Source organism: Lampetra fluviatilis, chromosome 62, assembly GCF_964198595.1.
Source record: "Lampetra fluviatilis chromosome 62, kcLamFluv1.1, whole genome shotgun sequence".
Classification (NCBI taxonomy): Eukaryota; Metazoa; Chordata; class Hyperoartia; order Petromyzontiformes; family Petromyzontidae; genus Lampetra; species Lampetra fluviatilis.
Window position 1 is genome coordinate 8,158,860 of NC_136336.1, and position 21,029 is coordinate 8,179,888.

The window sequence follows — 21,029 nt, forward strand, 5'->3', positions numbered from 1 at the left end:
TCAAATGGAATTCCAATTGATGTGTTTAAATTAACGGGAGAAAAGGGTGTTGAAATATTGATGGGGCTGTTTGTGAAAATCTGGACAGAGAAGAAAATGCCTGCTGCGTCGAGAGAGAGTAAATTGGTTCCCATCTTTAAAGGGAAATGTTATGTACAAGAGTGTGGGAACTAGAGGAATAGCATAGATGAGTCATACCATTAAACTCTAGGAAATGATCATAGAAAGCAGACTCAGGAAGCTGGTGGATATTGGCAAGAGTCAGTTTGGATTCAGACAGGGAAGGTCAACAATGGATGCAATCTTTGCACTGAGTATTGATGGAGAAGTCCAGAGAGAAGGGGGCCTGCATATGGTGCTTATTGATCTAGAGAAAGCGTATGACAGGTTGCCTAGATAGCTCATCTGGTGGTGTATGAGAAGAAGAGTTATTCCTAAGGTATATGTCCGGCTGATCCAGGATGTATGAAGGAAAATGCACGTGCAAAGCAGCTGTGGAGTGTCGGAGATCTTGCAAGTCGAAGCGGGAGTGAAGCAAGGTTCCCTCCTGGGCCCCTTCCTGTTCATCCTGGTGCTGGACACACTATAGAGAGATATTGAGAGGGAGCCCCCCTCGTGTATGCTGTTTGCAGACGACATTGTGCTATGCGGTGAAAGCAGAGGGGTAGTGTAAGATGATTTTAAGACCTGGGTGCAAAAGATTGAAGGCAATGGGTTGAGGATCAGTCAAAGACTGAGTGTATGGTGGCAAATGTCAGTGGAATGCAGGATTTCAAATTGAAAGTGACCAGTCAATGAAGAACGAGTTTAAGTAGCTGGGTGCAACGACGTGGTGCTGATGGATCACTAGAAGGAGAGATGAGAACAAGAACAAGGGCTGGATGGCTGAAATGGCGATGACTGGTGTGATGTGAAAAGAGGGTCCCAGTTTGGTTGAAGGGAAAAGTGTCCAAGACGGCGGTGAGACCGATGCTGTTGTATGGGGCCGAGTGCTGGGGCACAAGAGAGTAGGACCACGCTATGGCAGTCACAGAGATGAGGATGCTGTGGTGGATGTTGGGTTTAACAAGGAAGGACAGGGTGAGACATTAGGAAGTGAGAGGAAGACTCAATGTAGTAGAAATCAGATGATAAAGTGCTGGTGTGGTTCGGTCATGTTAAGAGACAATAGGAAAATTATGTGGGTCAGAAGGTGCAAGTGGAATGAAAGAGATCAAGAGGAAGGCAGAAGGAGAGGTGGGGCGATCGGACATGGTGGGCAGAGGAGCGCAAAGAGAGATGGCGCTGGGCAGGGTGGAGGTTGGCATGAGTGGGACAAACGCGTGGAAGGAGACTGTTTCATTTTAATTGCATTGCATTTGATATCTTTTAGTAAAACGCTGGTGGAATTTTGGCCACATTTAGCTTACATGGTTTGTTTTTAATTCGTGCTAAAAGAACATTGTTTTCAATACATCTTCGTTGATGTAGAAAATAAAAGTGGTACAATACAATATATCCCACGAGCACGTGACGTTAGAAACATTAGACCAATAGCAGAGCGCGTAACTTAGCGCGACACACACATTACATTTCGTAGCCAACATGGGCGAGGTCACGCGCGATTGGCTGACGGGACGCGCGCGATCGGGAAGAACGCGATGCGATTGGCTGTCGGCTCAACCAATGGTGTGGCGGGACGCGGAACCGGTCCCCGGTTCCTGGTCCCAAGGCCTGGTCCAGGCGTCATGGTAACGCAGCCTCGCTGGTTTCGCGAATTGTCATTGTTTAAGATTATAATTGTGATTAAATTTGGTGTCGTTAATGAATGCTTAAGCTACACGTCACGTTGTGCTTGCTACGCCGTTGTTTTATTTGCGCTTTGCTGTTCAATTATCGAAACATGGTTCGTGGTATACGGTCACATTGTGTCAATTCGCGAGTTAAAATTATTCTATTTTAAGAGATTCGATTCATAGTCACTGTACTGGCTTATACTAACTAGTGGTTCATAGTTATTGAGTTCTAACTGGATCGTGAGCCATTAACTAATTCAGCGCCGTACTGTATACTTCAACTCTAAAGCACGGCATCACAACTCGGTCCAGTCGCTATTAACTCTACACATCATCACCAGAGGAAGTGTAGCTCGGCGCAATCACATAAACTCATCGCAATGAGTTAAGCCGACGTGTTAAACTCATTATCGTAACATCTCGATGTGCTCCTGTCGCACAGGGTCCTGCATAGTGCAACTAAACTTGTAATTGTACAACGCGATGTCGCTGTGTGTGGCGTCCCCTCGCTCAGGACGCCGCTCTCGGCGTGTGCGCGGGTCTCGGTGTGGTCGTGTGACAGGAAGAACAATTGTAAGAATGTACTTCGTTTACCCAGTAAAGCCTCACTGAGTATCAACAATGTCCTTAGGGGGGTCCTGCATGGGCCTGGTTTTTCCAGATCCCTTTTAATGATAGGCCGAGCCGCGTGTCGCCAGGAAACCGGAGAACCTGGAGAAACCCACCAGGCTCACGGAGAGGGGTACACATTCAAAGCTCACCACAGATTTATTCAAGAATCCATTTGTTGTACAGCCATTCATTTTTCTCCGACAGTCTCGTGACCGCCATCAAGCCCAGTGGGTTATGAAGTTTCACGAATCTCTACGTGATCCACTAACCCTCGCCTCCTAAGCGCTGGAGCGCAGGCGTGTGCATCGTGTATGTGTGTATGTTGAACTTCTTTAGCACCGTACGTAGTTTTACAAGTGCATAGCTCCAGTGGCTCTCTAATATCGGAAGGAAGAGCGTTCCAGACGGCCCCAGAAGCACATCTGAAAGCGCGCGATGCAGTGACCGTCTTTGTTCGATGGGTAGCCATCATGCATCAAATCTGTACTTGACGAAAAAACCCGATTATAACGGAATAATCCACATCATGCTCATAACAATCGGTTGCACTATTGTCCCAGTGGCTCTTGGTTTATCAGTCTGACTTGGGAATATTCCCTGGTCCACTCGGCCTCATCAGGGATAATACATTTCGGTGAGGTCTCACTCAGCAGAAAGCCTAAATGATAAGCCTTTGTTGCCGTCTTTTTGCATGTGTCTCACTGTCTTTATCAGTCCGGATAACCGATTGCCTGCTTGGTTGTATATCCGGTTATGTCTGGCAGTCACAATTTGTCTGCAATATTTGGCTCTCTCTGTTTATATTTGTGTTTGTTCATGCCAGCCTGCCTGTCTACGCGTCTTTTTGACTCTGTCTTGTCGTTTTTTTCTCTCTGTACCATATATCTATGAGTGGCTCTGCAAAGAGCAGTCTCTCTTTTGTATTTGACTGTCTGTTTATCTGTGTGGCTGTCTCTTTTTGTGTTTGAATATCTGACTATCTATGGGACCTTTCTTGCCAGTATCATATCAAACTTAAGAATAGGTTTCGCCCTTTTTGACAATAAAACAAGTGTTTAGATGCTCAAATACCTTTTGCGAGGCATCAAGTCTGCATTATCCACACGTACTTGTGTTTGGATGTTTTGCCACAATTACGTGTGGTTAATGCAGACTTGATGCCCTGGAAAAGGTTCTGGTGTTTGAACATCTTAACACCTGTGGTGTTTTATTGCCAGAAAGGGCAAAACCTATTCTGACTGTGCCTCTCCAACCAATTATTGTCTGACATTGTGTCTGCCTGTCTTGATGTGTCCTGACAGGAGCCCTCTCTGTACACCGTAAAAGCCATCATAATCCTGGACAATGATGGGGAGCGACTCTATGCGAAGGTAACCTCACTCGGGAACCGAGAAGCAGCATCGGCTGGGTATTCATCTGAGTAAAATGTGCAACTCGTTTGACGCTGGTTTGTGGTCTTAATATAGAGGTGGATAACGTTTTCCGTACTGAGCGCAGAATACTTTTGGCGGGCAACTACACATTAACATACCTCACTCACTTCTGTCACTGCAAGAGAGCCTTGCAACTACAGAAACTATTTTAACCTGAAAATTTAAAACACATTTTTGCCAAGTCGAAAATATTCACCTGGAGTACCGGATTTGTGTTTGCAATGACTGATAAATATATGTGGGCCTTTTAGACGAGGCAGGCCCCAAGCAGCCATGGGGTGTATGAAATAAAGCCTCGGGCAATATCCAGCCATGGGCCAAAGGTTCCCCACCACTGTCCTAGCCTGTTTCTTAAAGGTTGCATAATCTTTTAAATAAGGCGTATATGTATTGTCCTCCCACTGACCCTTGTATGCCAAATATTTGATTTAAGCCAGCTTGTTAAACCCAAAACTCTAACCATTCTTAAAACTAAAACGAACATCATCATACTAAAATGTAATTTAAATTGTCACCTATGTTCTGTACAATGTGAAATGTAATCACAACGTTTAGCTGTTTCATTTTACAATACCTTTATATTCTGCACTTTATCATTTTTTTAGGATATTTATTATTTTTCTATGTTTGGGCAGCAGAGGGCATTGCAGAAAAATACATTGTTGCACAGTATTTTATTTATCTAACATAACGTCTGTGGTGTTCATTTTAGCCAACCCGCACTGACCATTGTGGTGAAGTATGGTCAAATAAATCTAGCAATTGAATGATAAAAGTGTTCTGGTAACTTAATTTAATTAGTTTTCTTTTGCTAGTCTAGTTTCATTTACAATTTTTTGCACATCATTTCTGTATCACAAATTTTATATTTTACCCTAACTCGCCCTTCCAATTGAGACTCTCAAAATGCTTTCAGCTGATTCTAAAGAGCAGTTATTACTGGGTTAATAATGTTATATAACACATGCTATTAAAGCTGTGCCTAGAAGGTAACTCTTGGAGCTTGGTATGTGAGCGATGCATCAAAAGGATGCTGCACTTAGACTGACTCGCCCGGGATCTATCATTGGGAATTAAATGTGTGTGACGTGAATTCCCTCTGTCTGTGCGTGCCCGTGCTTGTGTGCGTTCCAGTACTATGATGACACATACCCATCGGTGAAGGAGCAGAAGACATTTGAGAAAAACATTTTCAACAAAACACACCGCACTGACAGTAAGTGCTGTTCACATTGTACCCTAACCCTCAGGACACAATACAGCCTGCACCAACTCGTAATTTTTAGCAGCAGCAACAGCCACGATCTAGCCACTGTGAAGGCCTCTGTAAGCTATCGCTATCTCTTCTGGTCTTGTGATGCAACAAACCATCTAGTTCCTGCACGCTAACCATTATTACACCTCCATGGCGGACAAACTCGGGCATGTTCCTTCTCTTGCCTGCGGCTGTGTCGGTAGTCTCGACCGTTGGCCGTAAGCCCTGCTAGCGACATCAATGTAACGTCTCTAACTTGTGCTTCCTGGTCAGTTTGTTCCTCTTTGTCTCCTAGTATGGTCTAGAACATGCACATTTGCGTGCTTCTTTGCACACTTTAAATATGTTTCATTTGCTGCTCATGGTAGAAATCTCACCTGCCGCGCTAAATATATTTGTTAAGTAATAACTGCCGTTACGCAGGGAACGTCTCAAGAGCATTTCTAAAGTAAAGTAACCATGTTACTGAGAACTTCTGTAAATATATCACCTAAATTCATCCTCACCTTGTTCAAGTTGTATGAGACAGCACTTCTGCTTGCTCCCACGCACACAACATATGCTCCAACAAAATAATTTGCCAATCGTCCACAGCAGGTTGCTGCAGAAAAACAAGAGACTCGGCAAAGCGTTTTTGGGTGAACAAATTAATATGTATTATATGTTCATCGCAGATAAGACCAAATAATCTGGAATGCACTCAGTCAAGCAGAGGAGAGCCTGGATAGTGAGAATAGGTTTTCCCCTTTTGTTTCTGGCAACAAAACAGGTGTTAAGATGTTAAAACACCAAACTGAAAGGTTTCAGTACTGGCAAAGGAGGGCCCATGATGTAGCCTGGATAGTGCTTGGATGGGTAACCATTGTGTACTAAACTGTTTTTGTAGACTCCTGTTTTATCAGCAGAGGGCAATGCAACAAATCTATGTTCTTGTTGTACTATGCTGCAACATTTTTGCTCCCCGCCTTCACCAACCAGCACTGACCAGCATAGCAACGTATGGTCAAATAACCCTCATGACCCGCACAGAAATAGGGAGGCCCTCATCCGGCAGTAAATTGACCAAAGGGTTGGTTGTACATGAACATCATTTGTTCAATTTATTTCTATAGCTAATGGCCGCCACCCAGTGGCTGTGCCTTCTGCCAAATCTCTCAGTCTGTGAAGCCTACATGGGAGATCTTTTGTTTTTTGTTTCTGCATGCACATGTGCATGCATGTTAGTGCATGCATGTTAGTGCATGCATGTTAGTGTGTACCTGCCCATAGGGGAGCGGTTGGCGAGCTGCGCTACGAACCCGACGATCCGAGTTCGATTCTTGCTCACAGCCAACACAAGTGACGATTATCTGAACGGGTCTTGGGCCACCCCTAGGTTGACGCAGCCTCAAATGAGTGCTTGGTGTGGCGTGTACTTATTGCCACTAGGGAGACAAAGGCGTGGTGCTGGCCACCCACCCACTTGTGTCCTGTGCCAGCCTCGCACGTACAGCTTCACACGTGCGCGTGTGTGCGCGTGTGTGCGCAGGCGAGATCGCGCTGCTCGAAGGCCTAACCGTCGTCTACAAGAGCAGCGTCGACCTCTACTTCTACGTCATCGGGAGCCCCCAGGAGAACGAGGTGACCACACAGCCCTCTGACCCCATCTCTGCTTGTACTTGGATGTTGAGACTTGCCCACCGACACAGGGATGCAGAGCCCTGTTGTGGGTGCCATGATGGCGAGATGTTAACTACCTCGCCTGGTATACAGGAACTCGTGGTTTTGATCCCAACCCTGATGCTTGTATATTTGGAAAATGCGTGTTCTCCCCGTGGTCGTGTGGATTTTGCTCTGGGTCCTCTGGTTTTCCCCTCCACATTTGGAAACGTGTTTAGATTATTTGTCTGCTATAAATGTGCACATGACAAGCCATTTGATTGAGCTATCATTCGTAGCTAGGTAGCCTCTGAAAAAGAGCTAATAGTTCAGTGGGCCTCATCTGGTAAAATAAATAATTTAATAGTTTTTAGTTGAATAGGTTTGTCTTCAGGGCCAGATCAGTAGTCTGCTCAAAGTAAACTTTAATTTTTTGATTTCAAGCTTTCGTGACTGCAGGGATTCATCTTCTTGGTTCTTTCGGTAAAGTCATGTAGAAGGGAAGTAATAAAATAATAAAAATAAAACATAATAAAATATTATGTTTTATAATAAAAAATAATAAAATATTATGTTTTATTTTTATTATTTTATTACTTCCCTTCTACGTGACTTTACCGAAAGAACCAAGAAGGTAAACTTTAATATTAAAATGTCTGAAAATACTGTGATAAAAGTTCCACATCCATACAACTCAACACAATATAACCTAGTTTAAATATGAGGTGGATACCCAAGCAGTGCTGTATCAGTGCTGCCATCATGATGATGATCATCATCATCATCTTCTATTACCCATGATCTATCCACTGCTGGATGAAGGCCTCCCCAAGCCATCCCACATGGTCTTGCTACGCAACAATCCCATCTGTCTAGCTCCTGCACGCAAACTGATTGCATCGCTGGATCTGCTCTGCGTATATCCTGTCGACATGTCGTCTCCTTTGGTTGCCACTCCCCCGTCAGTCTTGACCACCGGGTAGCATCCCTCTTCGCGATGCGTCCTTCTCAAGCCTGTTTACTTTTCTTAATCCTTTCCCGTTCCGATGACATACATGTACATCATCAGTTTTTCTTCTGACGTACATGTTCGTACACGTACATCATCGGAACGGAATCGGAGGTAAAAGGTTATGCAGGAGGGCGTGTGGCACATTTTGGCGCCAGCTATCGTAGAGTGCAATAATGTCGCAACAATTCTCTGCGGTGAGTACAAAGTCTATAAAAACAAGGGCGCTATGCCTCTAAATACAATTAACGTTCACCATTCGCATGTTCCGAGATTCACAATGAACGGGACCCACCCTGCAACTTGTAGACGTCTCGAACGGGAAAGGGTTAAGTCAGTGTGATGTCATTGACTTGTAGTTGCTCTGTGATCCGTGTATTCCTCTTTCTGTCCAAGTGTTCCTCTTTCTCGGTGTAATCTCAAGCGTGCACCTCTTCAGGCTACTGTTTGCGCCATTTGGCTTTTGTTCTATATTCTGTTCCAAATGCCATAGTGGGTAATTGCACTAATTTAAAACTTTATTCACATTGCCAATGCTGCTTTTCCTTATCTTGTCCAGTTTTCCCAAAGCGCTTCAACCATCTCTCCCGGCTATAAAGCATGGAGCTCATGATCATTGTTATCTTTGCCATTTGCAGCTGATGCTCATGACTGTCCTCAGTTGCTTGGTGGAGTCTCTGGGACAGATGTTCAGGTAAGCGTGACAGCTCATTTTACCCATCACTCATCACCCTTAATCAAAGGGCATTTATGATTGCAGTATCATAAATGGGGTGCCACGGTGTTGACATATTAACTCCCTCGCCTGGTATGCAGAAGGTCGTGGATGCGATCCCGACCGTGATGCATTTATATTTGGAGTTTTAATGTTTTCCCCGTGGTCGTGTGGATTTTTCTCTGGGTTCTCCGGTTTATTTTCCACATTTAGAACCATTCGTTTAGAGTATTTTGCTGCTGTAAATTTCCAGATGATAAGTCACTTCGTTGAGCTATCATTTGTGGCCAAGTTGCTTCTGAAAAAGAGCTATATAGTTCAGTGGGCCTTACTTGGTAAAAAAAAAATCTAATCATAAAAATAGTAAGTCTTTATACCGGTCTGCAAGGGCCTGTACTGGAGGTAGCTCAAGAGTACTACCCCCGTATGTAGTTTGGCCGACTCATCCATGCTGGCCAGACATCTTGGAAGAGGACAGGGGTACCTCCACTTCACCTCACCATATGCAAACTGCCAATAGGCTAACAGGTGTACCCATTTAAACTGCTGTGTCGAAAGAGGCAGGGCATATTTAAAAATCTTTGTTTCATCTGCTGTGCGGGGAGATGGAATAAAAAACTGTTTAAACTAAACTATTTTTATTTTAGCAGGTAAGGCCCACTAAGCTATGTAGCTCTTTTTCAGAAGCGCCCTGGCCACAAATGATAGCCCAATGAAATGGCTTATCATGTGGAAATTTATAGCAACCATATATGCAACCACGGGGAGAGCACGCATATTCCAAGTATACAGGCATCAGGGTCGCGATCGAACCCACGACCTCCAGCATACCAGGCGGAGGAGTTTACATCTCGCCACCGCTGTGCCCCCAAGTTGATCCAGTGACCTCTGGATTGCAAGTCCAATGCGCTAACCATTACACCATTTTGGAAGCATTGCCTAATTTTTATCGAGTCAACTTTAACGAGCGGGTTATGAATGCAGTAGGCAACATCGTGCATTGGGTGGGGTGCAACTGTTGAAGTATCCGACATGTCATGCGCTCTCTGTTTGCGGAAACGCGGTGCAAATTTTTTTTTAAACCCCTGCAGGAAAAATGTCGAGAAGCGAGCCCTGATGGAAAACATGGATGCTGTTTTCTTGGCGGTGGATGAAATCGTTGATGGCGGGTAGGTTGCAACGAATTCATTATAAACAACATAAATACTATATTCTCTGGATAATAAGATGCACCTCTGTATAACCTGGGAGGTTGGGTGTAAAACTGAATTGACACTGAGCACACATTTGGGGTGCAGCTTACGCTCCACAGTGTATTATAAATACAGGAATAGACAATACTAATGCCTTCCCTTAGCGTAAAACATGGCAAGTGCCTACAATGCTGTTTAATGCCTCTCGTGAAGAAATTCCGATCAAAAGGATTATCCAACAGCAATAAACGGGTTTAACATTTCTTGTGAAAATGTTAATGTGTTATATTTATGAAGTACATTAACATATTTCTGCAGTTATTTACCATTTTCTTTTGTGTGTATGAATGTATTTATGCATGTGGTGTTTGCATATTTATTGATCAATGTGTCGGGCGTGGTGCTGGCCACCCACACCCCATTGTGTGCCGTGCAGGCCTTCATAGGTGCTCCTCGCTAAGAGCACTTGCCCCAACAGTCTGTTAAGGTTATACGGGGGATCTTTGTCTTATCAGTGTGTACGTGTGTCTGCGTGTGTCTGCATGCGTGTGTGTCATTGTCGATATGCAGGGTGGTTCTGGAGAGTGACCCCCTTCAGGTCATGCAGAGGGTGTCTCTCAGGGTAAGCCATCACCAGTCTACTCCACATTCCAGCTTTACCAATTCAGCATTAACACCCATCGTAACCGGGATCCTGAGCACCAAATATTGGTTGACCGATCACTACGGCGTAACTCCTCTTATCCACGGTGATGTTCTGGCACGGCATCGCGAATGTGGAGAATTTGCAGATAAGCAACAACGTTTTACCTGTGTGTGTGATGTGTGTCTTATCGTGCGCATCTACAGCTGGATGTCTCTGAAGGGCCGTATGGCTTTGTTCTCTTAGATCTGCTGGCCAGCAAGGTAACCTGGGCTCCCACTCCCCTCTACTTCACTCCTTGGTGCTTTTTTCTCTCTAACCCTTAGTGCAGTGCAGAGTGGCATGAGCTTGTATATGTCTGAGCCCATGTGCATGTGTTTGTGTGTAGAATGGTAGTGGGGAGCGCTTAGCGTGCTGCTAGTGGGGTGGGGAGCGCTATGGACCCGGCAGCTCGGGTTCGATTCCCGCTCACGGCAACCAACACCAGTGACAATTATCTTAAACGGTCCTGGGCCTCCCTTAGGTCGACTCAGCCTCAAATGAGTGCCGGGTGTGGTGTGTAAACATTGCCACTAAGGAGACAGGTACCCGCGCATGGTGCTGGCTACCCACGCCCTCGTGTGCCATGCCAGCCTTCATAGGTGCTCGCTAACAGCACTTGCTCCTATTGTCTGCTAAGCCTAAACGGGTAATCTTTGTCTTTGTAGAGTGGTAGTGCGTGGTTAGCGCTCTTAGTTACGAACCTGCCGACCAAAGTTCGATTCCTGCTTATGGCTAACATCAGTCGTGAGCCACATGCATGCAAGCCTAGTTGCCTCTCACACATGATAATACAAGTTCAAACTGGTATTGGCCAAACCTTCTAAAGCATGGTCTTTTTAAAAAAGTCCCAAGACTTGGGCTTTCCTGGGTAAATAAAGAATTAGGTGCAATATGTAATCTGATAAACTCTAAAGGGTAAAGGTGCAGCCCTGAAACTGCTTGCTCACGCTATTGCTGGGAGAGCTCTAGAGAGCCCTTCCACATATTTTTCTTCATATTTTTACGCCCGTCAGACTTCTGGCAAGAGGTGATGGCACCCACACTTTACCAAACCAAACGCCCTATACAAACTTTAAATTATACACCAATTGCATCCCTTATTTCTGGTAGTATTCATGCCACCTTTACTTGCTTGTCCTAACCTGTGCGTCATTTGATAAACAAATTAAATGAATATTCACGAACGAGTGATTGATTTTCCTGGTGTGTAGGTTGCCTGCGTTGGGCTAATATTGGTGTGTGGAAAAAAATTACAGGCAATTTGCTTGAGCGTCGTTGCTTGCACAGTGGTTTCAATAACACTTAAATGTTTAATGTTTCTTCAGTAAATATAATGTTGCTGCATATTTTTATCGTCAATAGATAATTTTACAGTACCATTTTTTGGAAAGTCGATAGTGATCATCCGTATGGAGCAGTGATGGGCAACCTATAGATGAGTTAGTGGGCCACATGAGCGGCCCTCCTTCACCTCGGTGGGCCGAAAGCTTGACATCATGCGTTTGCACTCGTGTATGTACGTATGTTGAACTTCTTTCGCATTGTACGTAGCCAACTGTGCTAATCGGAGGTGCGGGGAAGGACAACAAACTAAACACAAATACAGTTCTAAAGAAATGGGTTTTCAATCTATATTTATAAGTGCATAGCGCCAGTGGCTTCGTAATAACCATGACCCCATGCATCACCCTAGAGCAGTGGTTCTCAAAGTGTCGTCCCTGGAGCAGCAGTGGTCCGCGACGCTCCTCCATGTGGTCCATGGGCTGATCCAAATGCAGGTTGATCTGGAAATAATGACAACGCTTATACCTTTTGTTTCGGACATGAATTAATATTTTACTTATATTTAATTAAAAAATTAAGTGGGGTAAACTACCCTGGTAAACTAACCTAACCCTAAAATCTAAATGCCCCCCCCCCCAAAAAACCTTATCGCTGCATTAAAAATAAAAGTTTATGTTCTGGTTATATGGATCATTTAGTATGAATGGTATTTAGAGAGAAGTGAATGCGTTTTGTCACCATTGGTGGAGGGCTGGGTGGTGGTCCGTGGAAATGTTTGCATCGGCTGAGTGGTGTGCGGGCCAAACAGGTTTCAGAAACGCTGCCCTATCGACCCTGAGACCAGGCCACCACGAGGGAGAGACGGTGGCGCTGACTTGACTTTTGCGTGTCATACACAGCAAGCAGATAAAGTAAACACGCCAGTCTTCATTTTGTGAAGAAAATAGGTGACAAAAATATTTGTCAACAAAAGTGGTATTTTTTATTTTAATCGGTGATGACCATTCATTGACAAATCTATTGAGGAAGAACAAACATGGTAATTATCTTATTTGTGTATAAAACATTTACTGAGTTCACTGACAGTATTGAGAGGGGTGAACGTTACACATCCCTCACACCAACATTAATTTAATAACTAAGTAGACTAAGAGAATGCAATCCACTTCGACTCAAACTCCATGGGTTGTCGCCGACTAGACTAGACTGACTAAATAAAAAATGCTAATTTAACAATGGTACAGATGTGTAATTTTAAAGCAGGGGATTGTCACTTTGAGTTTGAAACAGATTCTTCTGCCTTCTGCTATTCTTTATCAGATGCCTAGCTATTTCTTAATTTAAAATTCAGTGCTCAGAGCAAATGACAACAGTCCTAAAGTTATATCCGGCTGTACAGGTTGTAGGTCACTGTCAACGTGGTCACTGGATTTAATTTTTTTTAATTAGAACGCCTCTTTGACGAAATATGCTTTATGTGCACAATCATGTTCTCTCCTCGTGTGCCGGTTTAATGCCTGCTTGGCTCAGATCAATACTGAGCCATCGAGCTGACGCGTACTGTGTCTCCGAGCCCGTCCCCTTGTCCCCGCGTGCTGCAGGTAATGGTAACGAAGAAAGGCAGACCTGTGTGAAACTGCTAACCCATCCTCTGTATACCTAGACCATGGTTCATGATCTCTGTACCTATTTTCCACGGTAAAACTTAAGTTTTCCACCACAGAAGCCGAGCCGTGCTGAGCCGCTTATCTCACACGCAGTCACAAAGATGATTAGCCCCGGGCCCTGGCCCTGTTTGGCCCCCTCAGCCAGTTTTAGTTGTGTTGTGAGGCCGGCATATCACAATTTGGTTCTGACTCGCCTCAGCAAACATTCATTTATCATGCATAGTCAGTGAAGGACCGTTGCGCAAAACATGTGACCTCTTGCAAAAGCATTCGCATAAACTGCTCTTGCTGCCATACACCAGCGTCTCTAGGGAATTTGTTCCACGGATCACAGGGGCCACTATGGGGACGGTGCCATTCCTTAGAGAGTAGAATTCCACTTCAAACGTCGACCGCCAACTGAAGTGCGCAATTTTCTGGAGTTTGCTCATCAAGACGGGCGACGTGTCCAAAAAGTGGCAGCAGTCTCCCTCGAAGCAATTAGCCAGTGGAAAATCACCAGGACCATGAAGTCCCCGTGTTGGCTCAGCTCAGGTGTACCATTGGAAAAGGTGTACAGGTGTGACTGCTTGAACTGAAATTTGTTTAACTGGGGAAGGCTGGGTGGTGCAGTGGGTTTCTAACAGCTATATTGGAGGCACTTAAGACGGCGTGGTTGAGGTGCTTTGGTTGATGAAACCAGGTTCTCAAGTTCAGTAGGTTTGATGGTTTTCAAACCATTGAAACAATTCCATCAATTAATACATTTGACTATTAACTTACATTTGCTAAGCACAGCTCTGGAAGGATTAAAATCTGTTCATGCAAGGATGTGGCCAGATGGGTTGGAGGTCAGAGCACTCAGCTTCCACAACAGAGATTGAAGATTCTAATCCTGGCCGTCACCTTTGATTAAAACCAGGGACTGAAGCATAGCCAGTCTCAGTCTGGTCATCGAAAGAGTGCACAAAAAAATGACTGAGCATTTGTTTCTGCACTTAATTTCAATCAATGTTTCTACAAACATTACTTTCTGGCAGTTAGGAAAGTGCTGCCCTCTTCTGTATCGACCAGTGGTCAATGGAAAGGATTTCGAGAGGCAGCTCTGTGATATCTGCTTTCGTGGGCCGTGCTTTCACAACAAGGGATTACACTCGATCCGAATCCATACTTTGTCTCATGCCCTGACACCATGAGCAAATTCGAGATAACGTGGAAGAATAAAATATTGCTAACGCAGTTCTGGCAGCAAAAGCCGTGATTATCATGACTGTTTGGCCAAACGCCACTCTGCACCTTCTGGTATGCGATAATATAGCAACGAGGTTGCTGACTAATCTGTGAGAAATGTGTTCTTTGCCCTTTCGAACCACTGCCAATTTTAGTAACCACTGTGCCATTGATACTCTGCGGTTGTTTTTTTTACACGAAGCTTGCATTTGTGCTGATTGCCCGATGCTCACCTGATTGGGTGTGCAGTTCGGCCGATGTGCGACAATGTGTGTGAAGGCATTTTACTTGATAGCTTGATTAACTCTTGCCGCATGTCATCCTTCCCCCAGCAGCATTGACACAGATAATGCTCTTGCCCGCTCTGCTTACAGAGTGCTTGATTTCCTTCATCATTAAAATCCATCGGCGAGTTTTAAATGTAAACAAACTAATCTTGTTGACCGTTTTTCTTTTTTTCAGTCGGATGACATCCCACTGACAGAACAGACGGTCGCACAGGTGAATATAACTATGGTGGCCGTCGCTTTTAGCTTAATATGCATGTGGCTCTTGCTTTGACTTGTGTCGATGAGGAGTCAGTGGTTGGCATACTGCACTACAAATCCTGGTGATTTTGGTTCAAGTCAAGTTTATTTGTTTAACCGGGTGAAAATTGGACAACTTATATTTGATTTTGGCCTTGGGGCCTCCCCTGAGGACTGGTTCAGATTTCTCATGCCAACAAAGTTAGCCGTGGCCGGAAATGAAACTCAGGTCGATGGCTTCGTAGTGCAGTGCATTGACATGCCACCACTCCACCCCAAGAAAATATGAAAATATAAAAAACCCTATTTGTATTATATTTTAATGGGCTGGAGCATACACTGCACTGTGTACCCAGTGACATGAATTGGATTCTTGGCCACGGCTAGCATATGTGGTGAGTGATATCGGAAACCAGTCCTGGCTTCACCATTCACGAAATGGTACTGATCAGCATTATGAAGTATTGGCAAATAACCCTCATGATCGCCACGGTGTGGGAATGCCTTCATCCAATAATGGATTGAAAATGGGCTGTACATTTTACACAAATATGAATGTATGTTGTTTAACTTCTTTCGCAACATACGTAGCCAACCGTGCTAATCTCAAGTCACTATCATATCTTGTCGCCCAGGTTCTCTATTCAGCCAAAGAACAGCTCAAGTGGTCCCTTCTCAAGTGATGATGGCCCAAGCAGAAGATGCAAATCTCCCTAAGCTCCCTGCACTCATCTGGCACCTCCCTCCATCTTCTGTACACTTACTCACTCTCACTTACTCATTCTGTGGCCGGCAGTGTGAGTTCCCAGACACAAACTCGCAAAAAACAAAACTATAATATCTGGACTCATTTCCCACACGCAGGAAAGGTTGCATCGTGGAGCTGAGTGGCGGGAGGAAACGTGGAGCTGACACCATTAAAGTCAGCGCGAGAATTTAGAGCTCATGCATAAAATTTCAAAGAAATTATTTTATCACAATTTTTTTTTTATCTCACTTGTGCTTTTACTGGAGTCAGGTCACAAGGTTAGGCAGTGTCATTTTACTGCAGCCTGAAGATTACCATTTCTCATTGTGGAGTAACATCGCATGTTATCAAGGCAGGGTACGGCACTGGAATGACTCGCTGAACTACTGTTATCACTGAAATGAGCCACTCACCCACAAAGAAATGGTGCTCATTCATGCCATCCAAAGTAGTCTACCACGTAGAATTCAATATATTTTGTTAGTATTCAACTTAGTTAAGCCAAATGAAACAATGTTTTTTTTCCTGAAAATATGTTTTTCCCCCTCCCAATTCTGATTCTGCTGTCGATGTGAAAAGAAGAATCCATTTGGAATGCTGGATTTGCAGTGTGGTCATCTCGTGATGGAGGACGGTCCACAGAAGGAGATATCATAGGGCTACTTCGAAAATCTCGTAAAGTGGCCTATTTTCCACACTAGGGGGCAACACTTGCCCACCACCCTGCTTTACAGCGGAATGCTCTGTGTGGCAAACTGATATTTGCAATTTTCAGAACTGGAATTTAGCCAGATTAAGTAAGACACCAAAGTAACACTTTTCGGGCAGTAATTTGTGATTGGACTGAGATCATGAACTCTTTACTTGAGAACCTGGTTTTACCATGGACAGCTGTTCTGATTCAAACTCCCGAATCTCAGCTGTGATGCCTCAACGCTCTAACTTCTGAGCCACCCGGTCACATTGAAAAATAAAATATAATCGGAGTTTTTCCTGCGCAACCTTTGATTATCAGGCTAATACTGTTTGCACCTTACACTTGAGAACCTCGGTTCATCACAGGTGGCAGAAACCTGGGTTTGACCCCAGAAAATCGATGGTACTGGCTCAGTGACTTGATAGCCATTGAGGTTTTTGAACCAGCGTTTCAGATGGAAGAATCGAGGGTATGGCGCTATCCAGATCACATGACAGTACACGCTGTCTACTCTCAACGGACACCCCCTGCCGCAACAGCCACGTGCGTCTCTCTGTACATGGTTTATTTTCCAGCACGTGTTAATATTTTCACATTTTTAGAGTGCCCGAGTGTGAAGCTACCCTGTGTGGTGGACCTCGATGGTTTCTTGGCAAATGTAAAATAACGCGGTGCGTGCGATGTCAAAATGTCGTATCGATGGTGGTGATATCGATGACGGTTGCCGGAGTGGCTTTCTCCAGTGTTGTGAAAATAAAACAAACATTGATATGTTTTTTTGGAGAATTTATCCAACATTGAAATGCGTCATTTATTCTACGACAAGTGTCGATTGTCAAATCGGTCGCTTACACGACTGAGCTTGGGCAGGATACGTCCCTACCCAGTAAACGTGTAGCGTTGGAGTAGTTAGACCAACGCTTTATGTTAACTGGGTAGAAGGGATAACCGATGGCCAAGAATAACAAATGTCCGAATGAACCATTCATCGAGATGGGGCGATGAAATCCGTTCGTGTGCAGTTGGAGGCTGTCACATCGATGGACCGCGAGAGATGGCGGCGCCTTGGGGCGGCCTTCGTCCCAGCTGTGGCGTGACCATGGCTGCTGATGATGAAAGTGGCGATGAGTTTATGGCCGGGTGTGGTGGTGATGATGTATGCCTTTAACTCGGCTACTTTTCGAACCTCGGCAAAGTAAACGTTTCAGCAATCAGCCTCAGAAAGTAAAACGCACCACGAACGTGTCTGGTGTCAACAAAATTCCACTAATCTGGTCGCTCACACCGAGATAAACGATTATAGGACGAACCCCCAACTTTTGCTGTAAAACGCTGGGGCTGGAGGAGTGAGTCTTATACAGTAATCTGGAACAAGTCGAGGATTTACACGCAAACCGCGCTTCGTTTATAGTCGCGTCACGCGTGTCGGCTTCCGTACCCGCAGGTATCCCGAAAGCCACGCGCTGTGCCGTCGAGATCGCCAGCTCAAAGGTGACACTTTTGTCGATTAAATAACGCGGCAGCTGTTCAATCCGGATTATACGACTCTCCGGAGATTAAGCCGGACCTCGTACACGTGACCGATCTTTATTTATCAAATAAAGTTAGATATCTGGCCACAGTAGATAATAAACAACGACTATACTTTGATTTAACTTAACGTTTTAATGGAGCCTCATCCACTCACAAACTCGCACTGAGCAATGTGGTGAAGTATGGTCAAACAGCCTCCCTTGTGATGTGGTTGATGTGATGTGGTTCCCTCCGTGTAAATTCACGATTACATTAAAGCCCTCCCGTCCGCCGGGTTGTTTGACCATACTTCACCACGCTTGGTCATTGCGGGTTGGTGAGAGTGGCAGGCACCCCAGGACCGATTCGTTTAGAATTTGACGAATATCCACTGTGACGTTTGCCGTGCCCAGGGATCGAACCGGGCGCGCCGGGGCTCACAGCGCAGTGCGCTAACCACGGCGCCACCGCTCCTCCCTCACGCGCGGCCATTCCCAACGGGAGAAGAATCCGCCTCAAGACTCAGCTCCACACTACGACTACGACGTTTAGCTCGCGTGAGTAACTCAAATCTTGCTTTAACACGTGTATACATGCATGCGAGTTACCTCTCACCTCGATTCTCATACTGTGGTGATCGATAATCTTTAATGGGCGCATTGAGCCCCAAGAATGAGTTGCAGGAGAGTTCTACGATGTTTCGCCCATGGGCCAGAGCCGACATTGGTACCACAAGGTAAATAATTTAGTCGTAAACATTTACAATATGTACGGCTACTTGAAGCTAATTACAGTGCTTTATAAACCCACTCATTTCAAGTGCTCACATAAGTCACTGGCGTTGGCCCTTTAACAAAATAGGAACCGCTAAAGTTACGCCACCGTTAGGTGGTACCGACAAGTAAATGGCTGCTCTGAAGGATTTGAATTTAATTGGGATGTTTGAAAATGTGTTTGAATTAGGATGTTTCGCCAGATCCTTTGATGGTTGTTTGGCCTCGTGTGGTAGAAAAGCAGAGAACCGGGTGAAAAGGTAACGAGATATCACCGCGGACCTGTCTCTATCGACTGCGTTTAGTGTTTAGTTTGTTCTTACCCCGCACCTCCCATTAGCACGGTTGGCAAGGTTGGTTACGTACGGTGGGAAAGAAGTTGAACATGCATACGACCAGTGCCACCTCTCAAATAAATGTCACGGGCCGCCACGTTGTAGAACTAAACGTGGTTTTCTGTGAATGAAAAGTCGCGAATCTGCAACGGTTCCTTGGGCCACTTGCCGCGGCCTCCGCAGGCCGCCAGACTTGGTTCCTGTCAGACATGAAGTGCTCCCTCGTTATTCGCGAGGGATACATTCCGAAGATGCTCACGAAGAGCAATTTTCGCAGATGATATTGCCCTAACACATTTCCTTAAATACACAAATAAGCTATTAAATATCCGAAATTATCATAAATTAAATAATAGTTGCGAATGAACTTACCTTAAATTATGATGCTGCTGCACAGGAGCATCACTTTCTCTTTTTTCTCTCGACGCAGTCGTGTAGAGTTCCAAATGTGATTTGCAAATAGCCAAAATTTTGGATAGCAAGTTCGTGAATAATGAGGGAATACTCTATCTGCCATACAACAAACTCATCGGTGTATCAAATGCTTTACGGCTCCCATCTTTGCGCGATCCTTCAAACCTTGCCCTCCCAGCTTTCTAGGCAACGGGCGGTGCCGGACACGAGTGGACGATGGAGCCAGACCGTCGACCTAGGCGCAGACGCCGCTCCCAGGCGCACCATCGCACCAGCGTCAGCCTCTGCTACGAGAAGCTGCGCTCCCTGATGCAGCCGTACTTCAGCAGCTGCAACATTTCCAAGGTGCCTGTGGTGTGGGGGGAGGGGTGTTTTCTAACTCTCCCCCCCCCAGCCCATCACGAGTGGTGATGGTGGTGTGGATTTTTGACAGCTGTGCCTGAAGTTCATGCCCACCTACGTGGTGGTGAAGTATGATTAAACTCGCACGGTTAAGCCCGTGTTGTGGTTAGGCCTTCATCCAGCAGTGGACTGATAAAAGGACTGGAAATAAAAACAATGCGGTGTAATATATGTTATGATTTAGTATTTATAGTCACATGATATGTCAGTTACAACATGGGTCTCAATGCATACTCTCCAAAAAAACATGTGACTCTTTGATGCTCAGTTCTAGGGCGACATTTTTTCTCTAAGTCAATCAGCCAAGTTATGTAATTGACTCCTCTCTCTGCTTGATTACTTGTGCCCCTTTAAAACTGGCAGCTGTCCCAACATCCTCGTGAAGTCAGGAAAGCTGAAATCATTATTATTGTGTCTCTGCAGTGGATGTTGCTGTGCCAAGTTAAGGTGTGCATTGTGCAACTGGAGAATGCCATCGTCAACCTCAGCGAGCAAAATGGTAACGTGTTTGTGCGTTTCGCTATTTTGCCACTTGGCTCTCCTCGATGTGATGTTGGGATGTGCCACGTGTCGATTGGCACGTTGTCCCGACGTTTCGCAGCATGTCCTGGAAGCATCCTCAGGACATTTTTTTGAGAACTGTATGAATCGGCAATATATTTATTCATGATAAAAAAAAACTCTCCATAACAATTCTATTTTTGCATAATTCAATTTGTTCAGGAGCAAAATGCCAATGTTGAGGTCTGCGAGCGACCACAAGAGGGCTTCAGAAGAGAGTTTGTGTAGTTTTGCTATCCCTCTGTTGCAAGAGTGCAGACTGCAGTAGTTTACTATATGGTCCATAATTTGGGTTTCATGGCCCCAATTGCACTTTGCGTCGTCTTTAATTTTCCATTCATGAAAGAGATGTGCGATCGGCCTGTTGATGTTCCGAGGCAGTTGATTGTTACACCACCGGTGTCTCCCTGGAGGGGCACAGCAAGCAAACCTAGGGATGAGATCCTTGACTTATGGCCTGTGTTTTGAGGACAGCCAGATACATAATACCATCGTTCAGTCTGTAAATGACGAATCACTCAATCACAAAAGATGCTTTTGTACTTGAAATGCGCATTCGTGTTAAATCATTAATATCGGCTGTGA

At 44.9% G+C, this 21,029-nt stretch overlaps 1 protein-coding gene and 1 long non-coding RNA gene across 3 annotated transcripts; both read left to right on the plus strand.

The window, feature by feature from the left end:
* Positions 1-1,658: 1,658 nt before the first annotated feature.
* Positions 1,659-17,237, plus strand: LOC144951449 (coatomer subunit zeta-1). 2 transcript variants are annotated; one of them, XM_078881716.1, is made up of 10 exons: positions 1,659-1,730; positions 3,689-3,757; positions 4,955-5,036; positions 6,604-6,695; positions 8,361-8,416; positions 9,529-9,606; positions 10,201-10,252; positions 10,480-10,536; positions 14,938-14,976; positions 15,638-17,237. In XM_078881716.1, the coding sequence occupies exons 1-10, from the start codon at positions 1,728-1,730 to the stop codon at positions 15,683-15,685; spliced, it is 576 nt and encodes a 191-aa protein (XP_078737842.1). In that variant the 5' UTR covers positions 1,659-1,727; the 3' UTR covers positions 15,686-17,237. The 2 variants fall into 2 exon arrangements, with proteins under 2 accessions (XP_078737842.1, XP_078737843.1); XM_078881717.1 differs by lacking the exon at positions 10,480-10,536.
* Positions 17,238-17,890: 653 nt separating this feature from the next.
* Positions 17,891-19,801, plus strand: LOC144951344 (uncharacterized). The gene is made up of 3 exons (XR_013640474.1): positions 17,891-17,938; positions 18,373-18,516; positions 19,660-19,801. It is a non-coding gene; the product is annotated as an uncharacterized LOC144951344 (long non-coding RNA).
* Positions 19,802-21,029: the final 1,228 nt, after the last annotated feature.

What these genes read in the sequence shown, in the direction of transcription:
- LOC144951449 (XM_078881716.1), top strand. An exon ending in TCTCTGGGACAGATGTTCAG is followed by an intron (nt 8,417 to 9,528) that starts GTAAGCGTGACA and finishes AAACCCCTGCAG; the next exon opens with GAAAAATGTCGAGAAGCGAG. An exon ending in TAGATCTGCTGGCCAGCAAG is followed by an intron (nt 10,537 to 14,937) that starts GTAACCTGGGCT and finishes TCTTTTTTTCAG; the next exon opens with TCGGATGACATCCCACTGAC.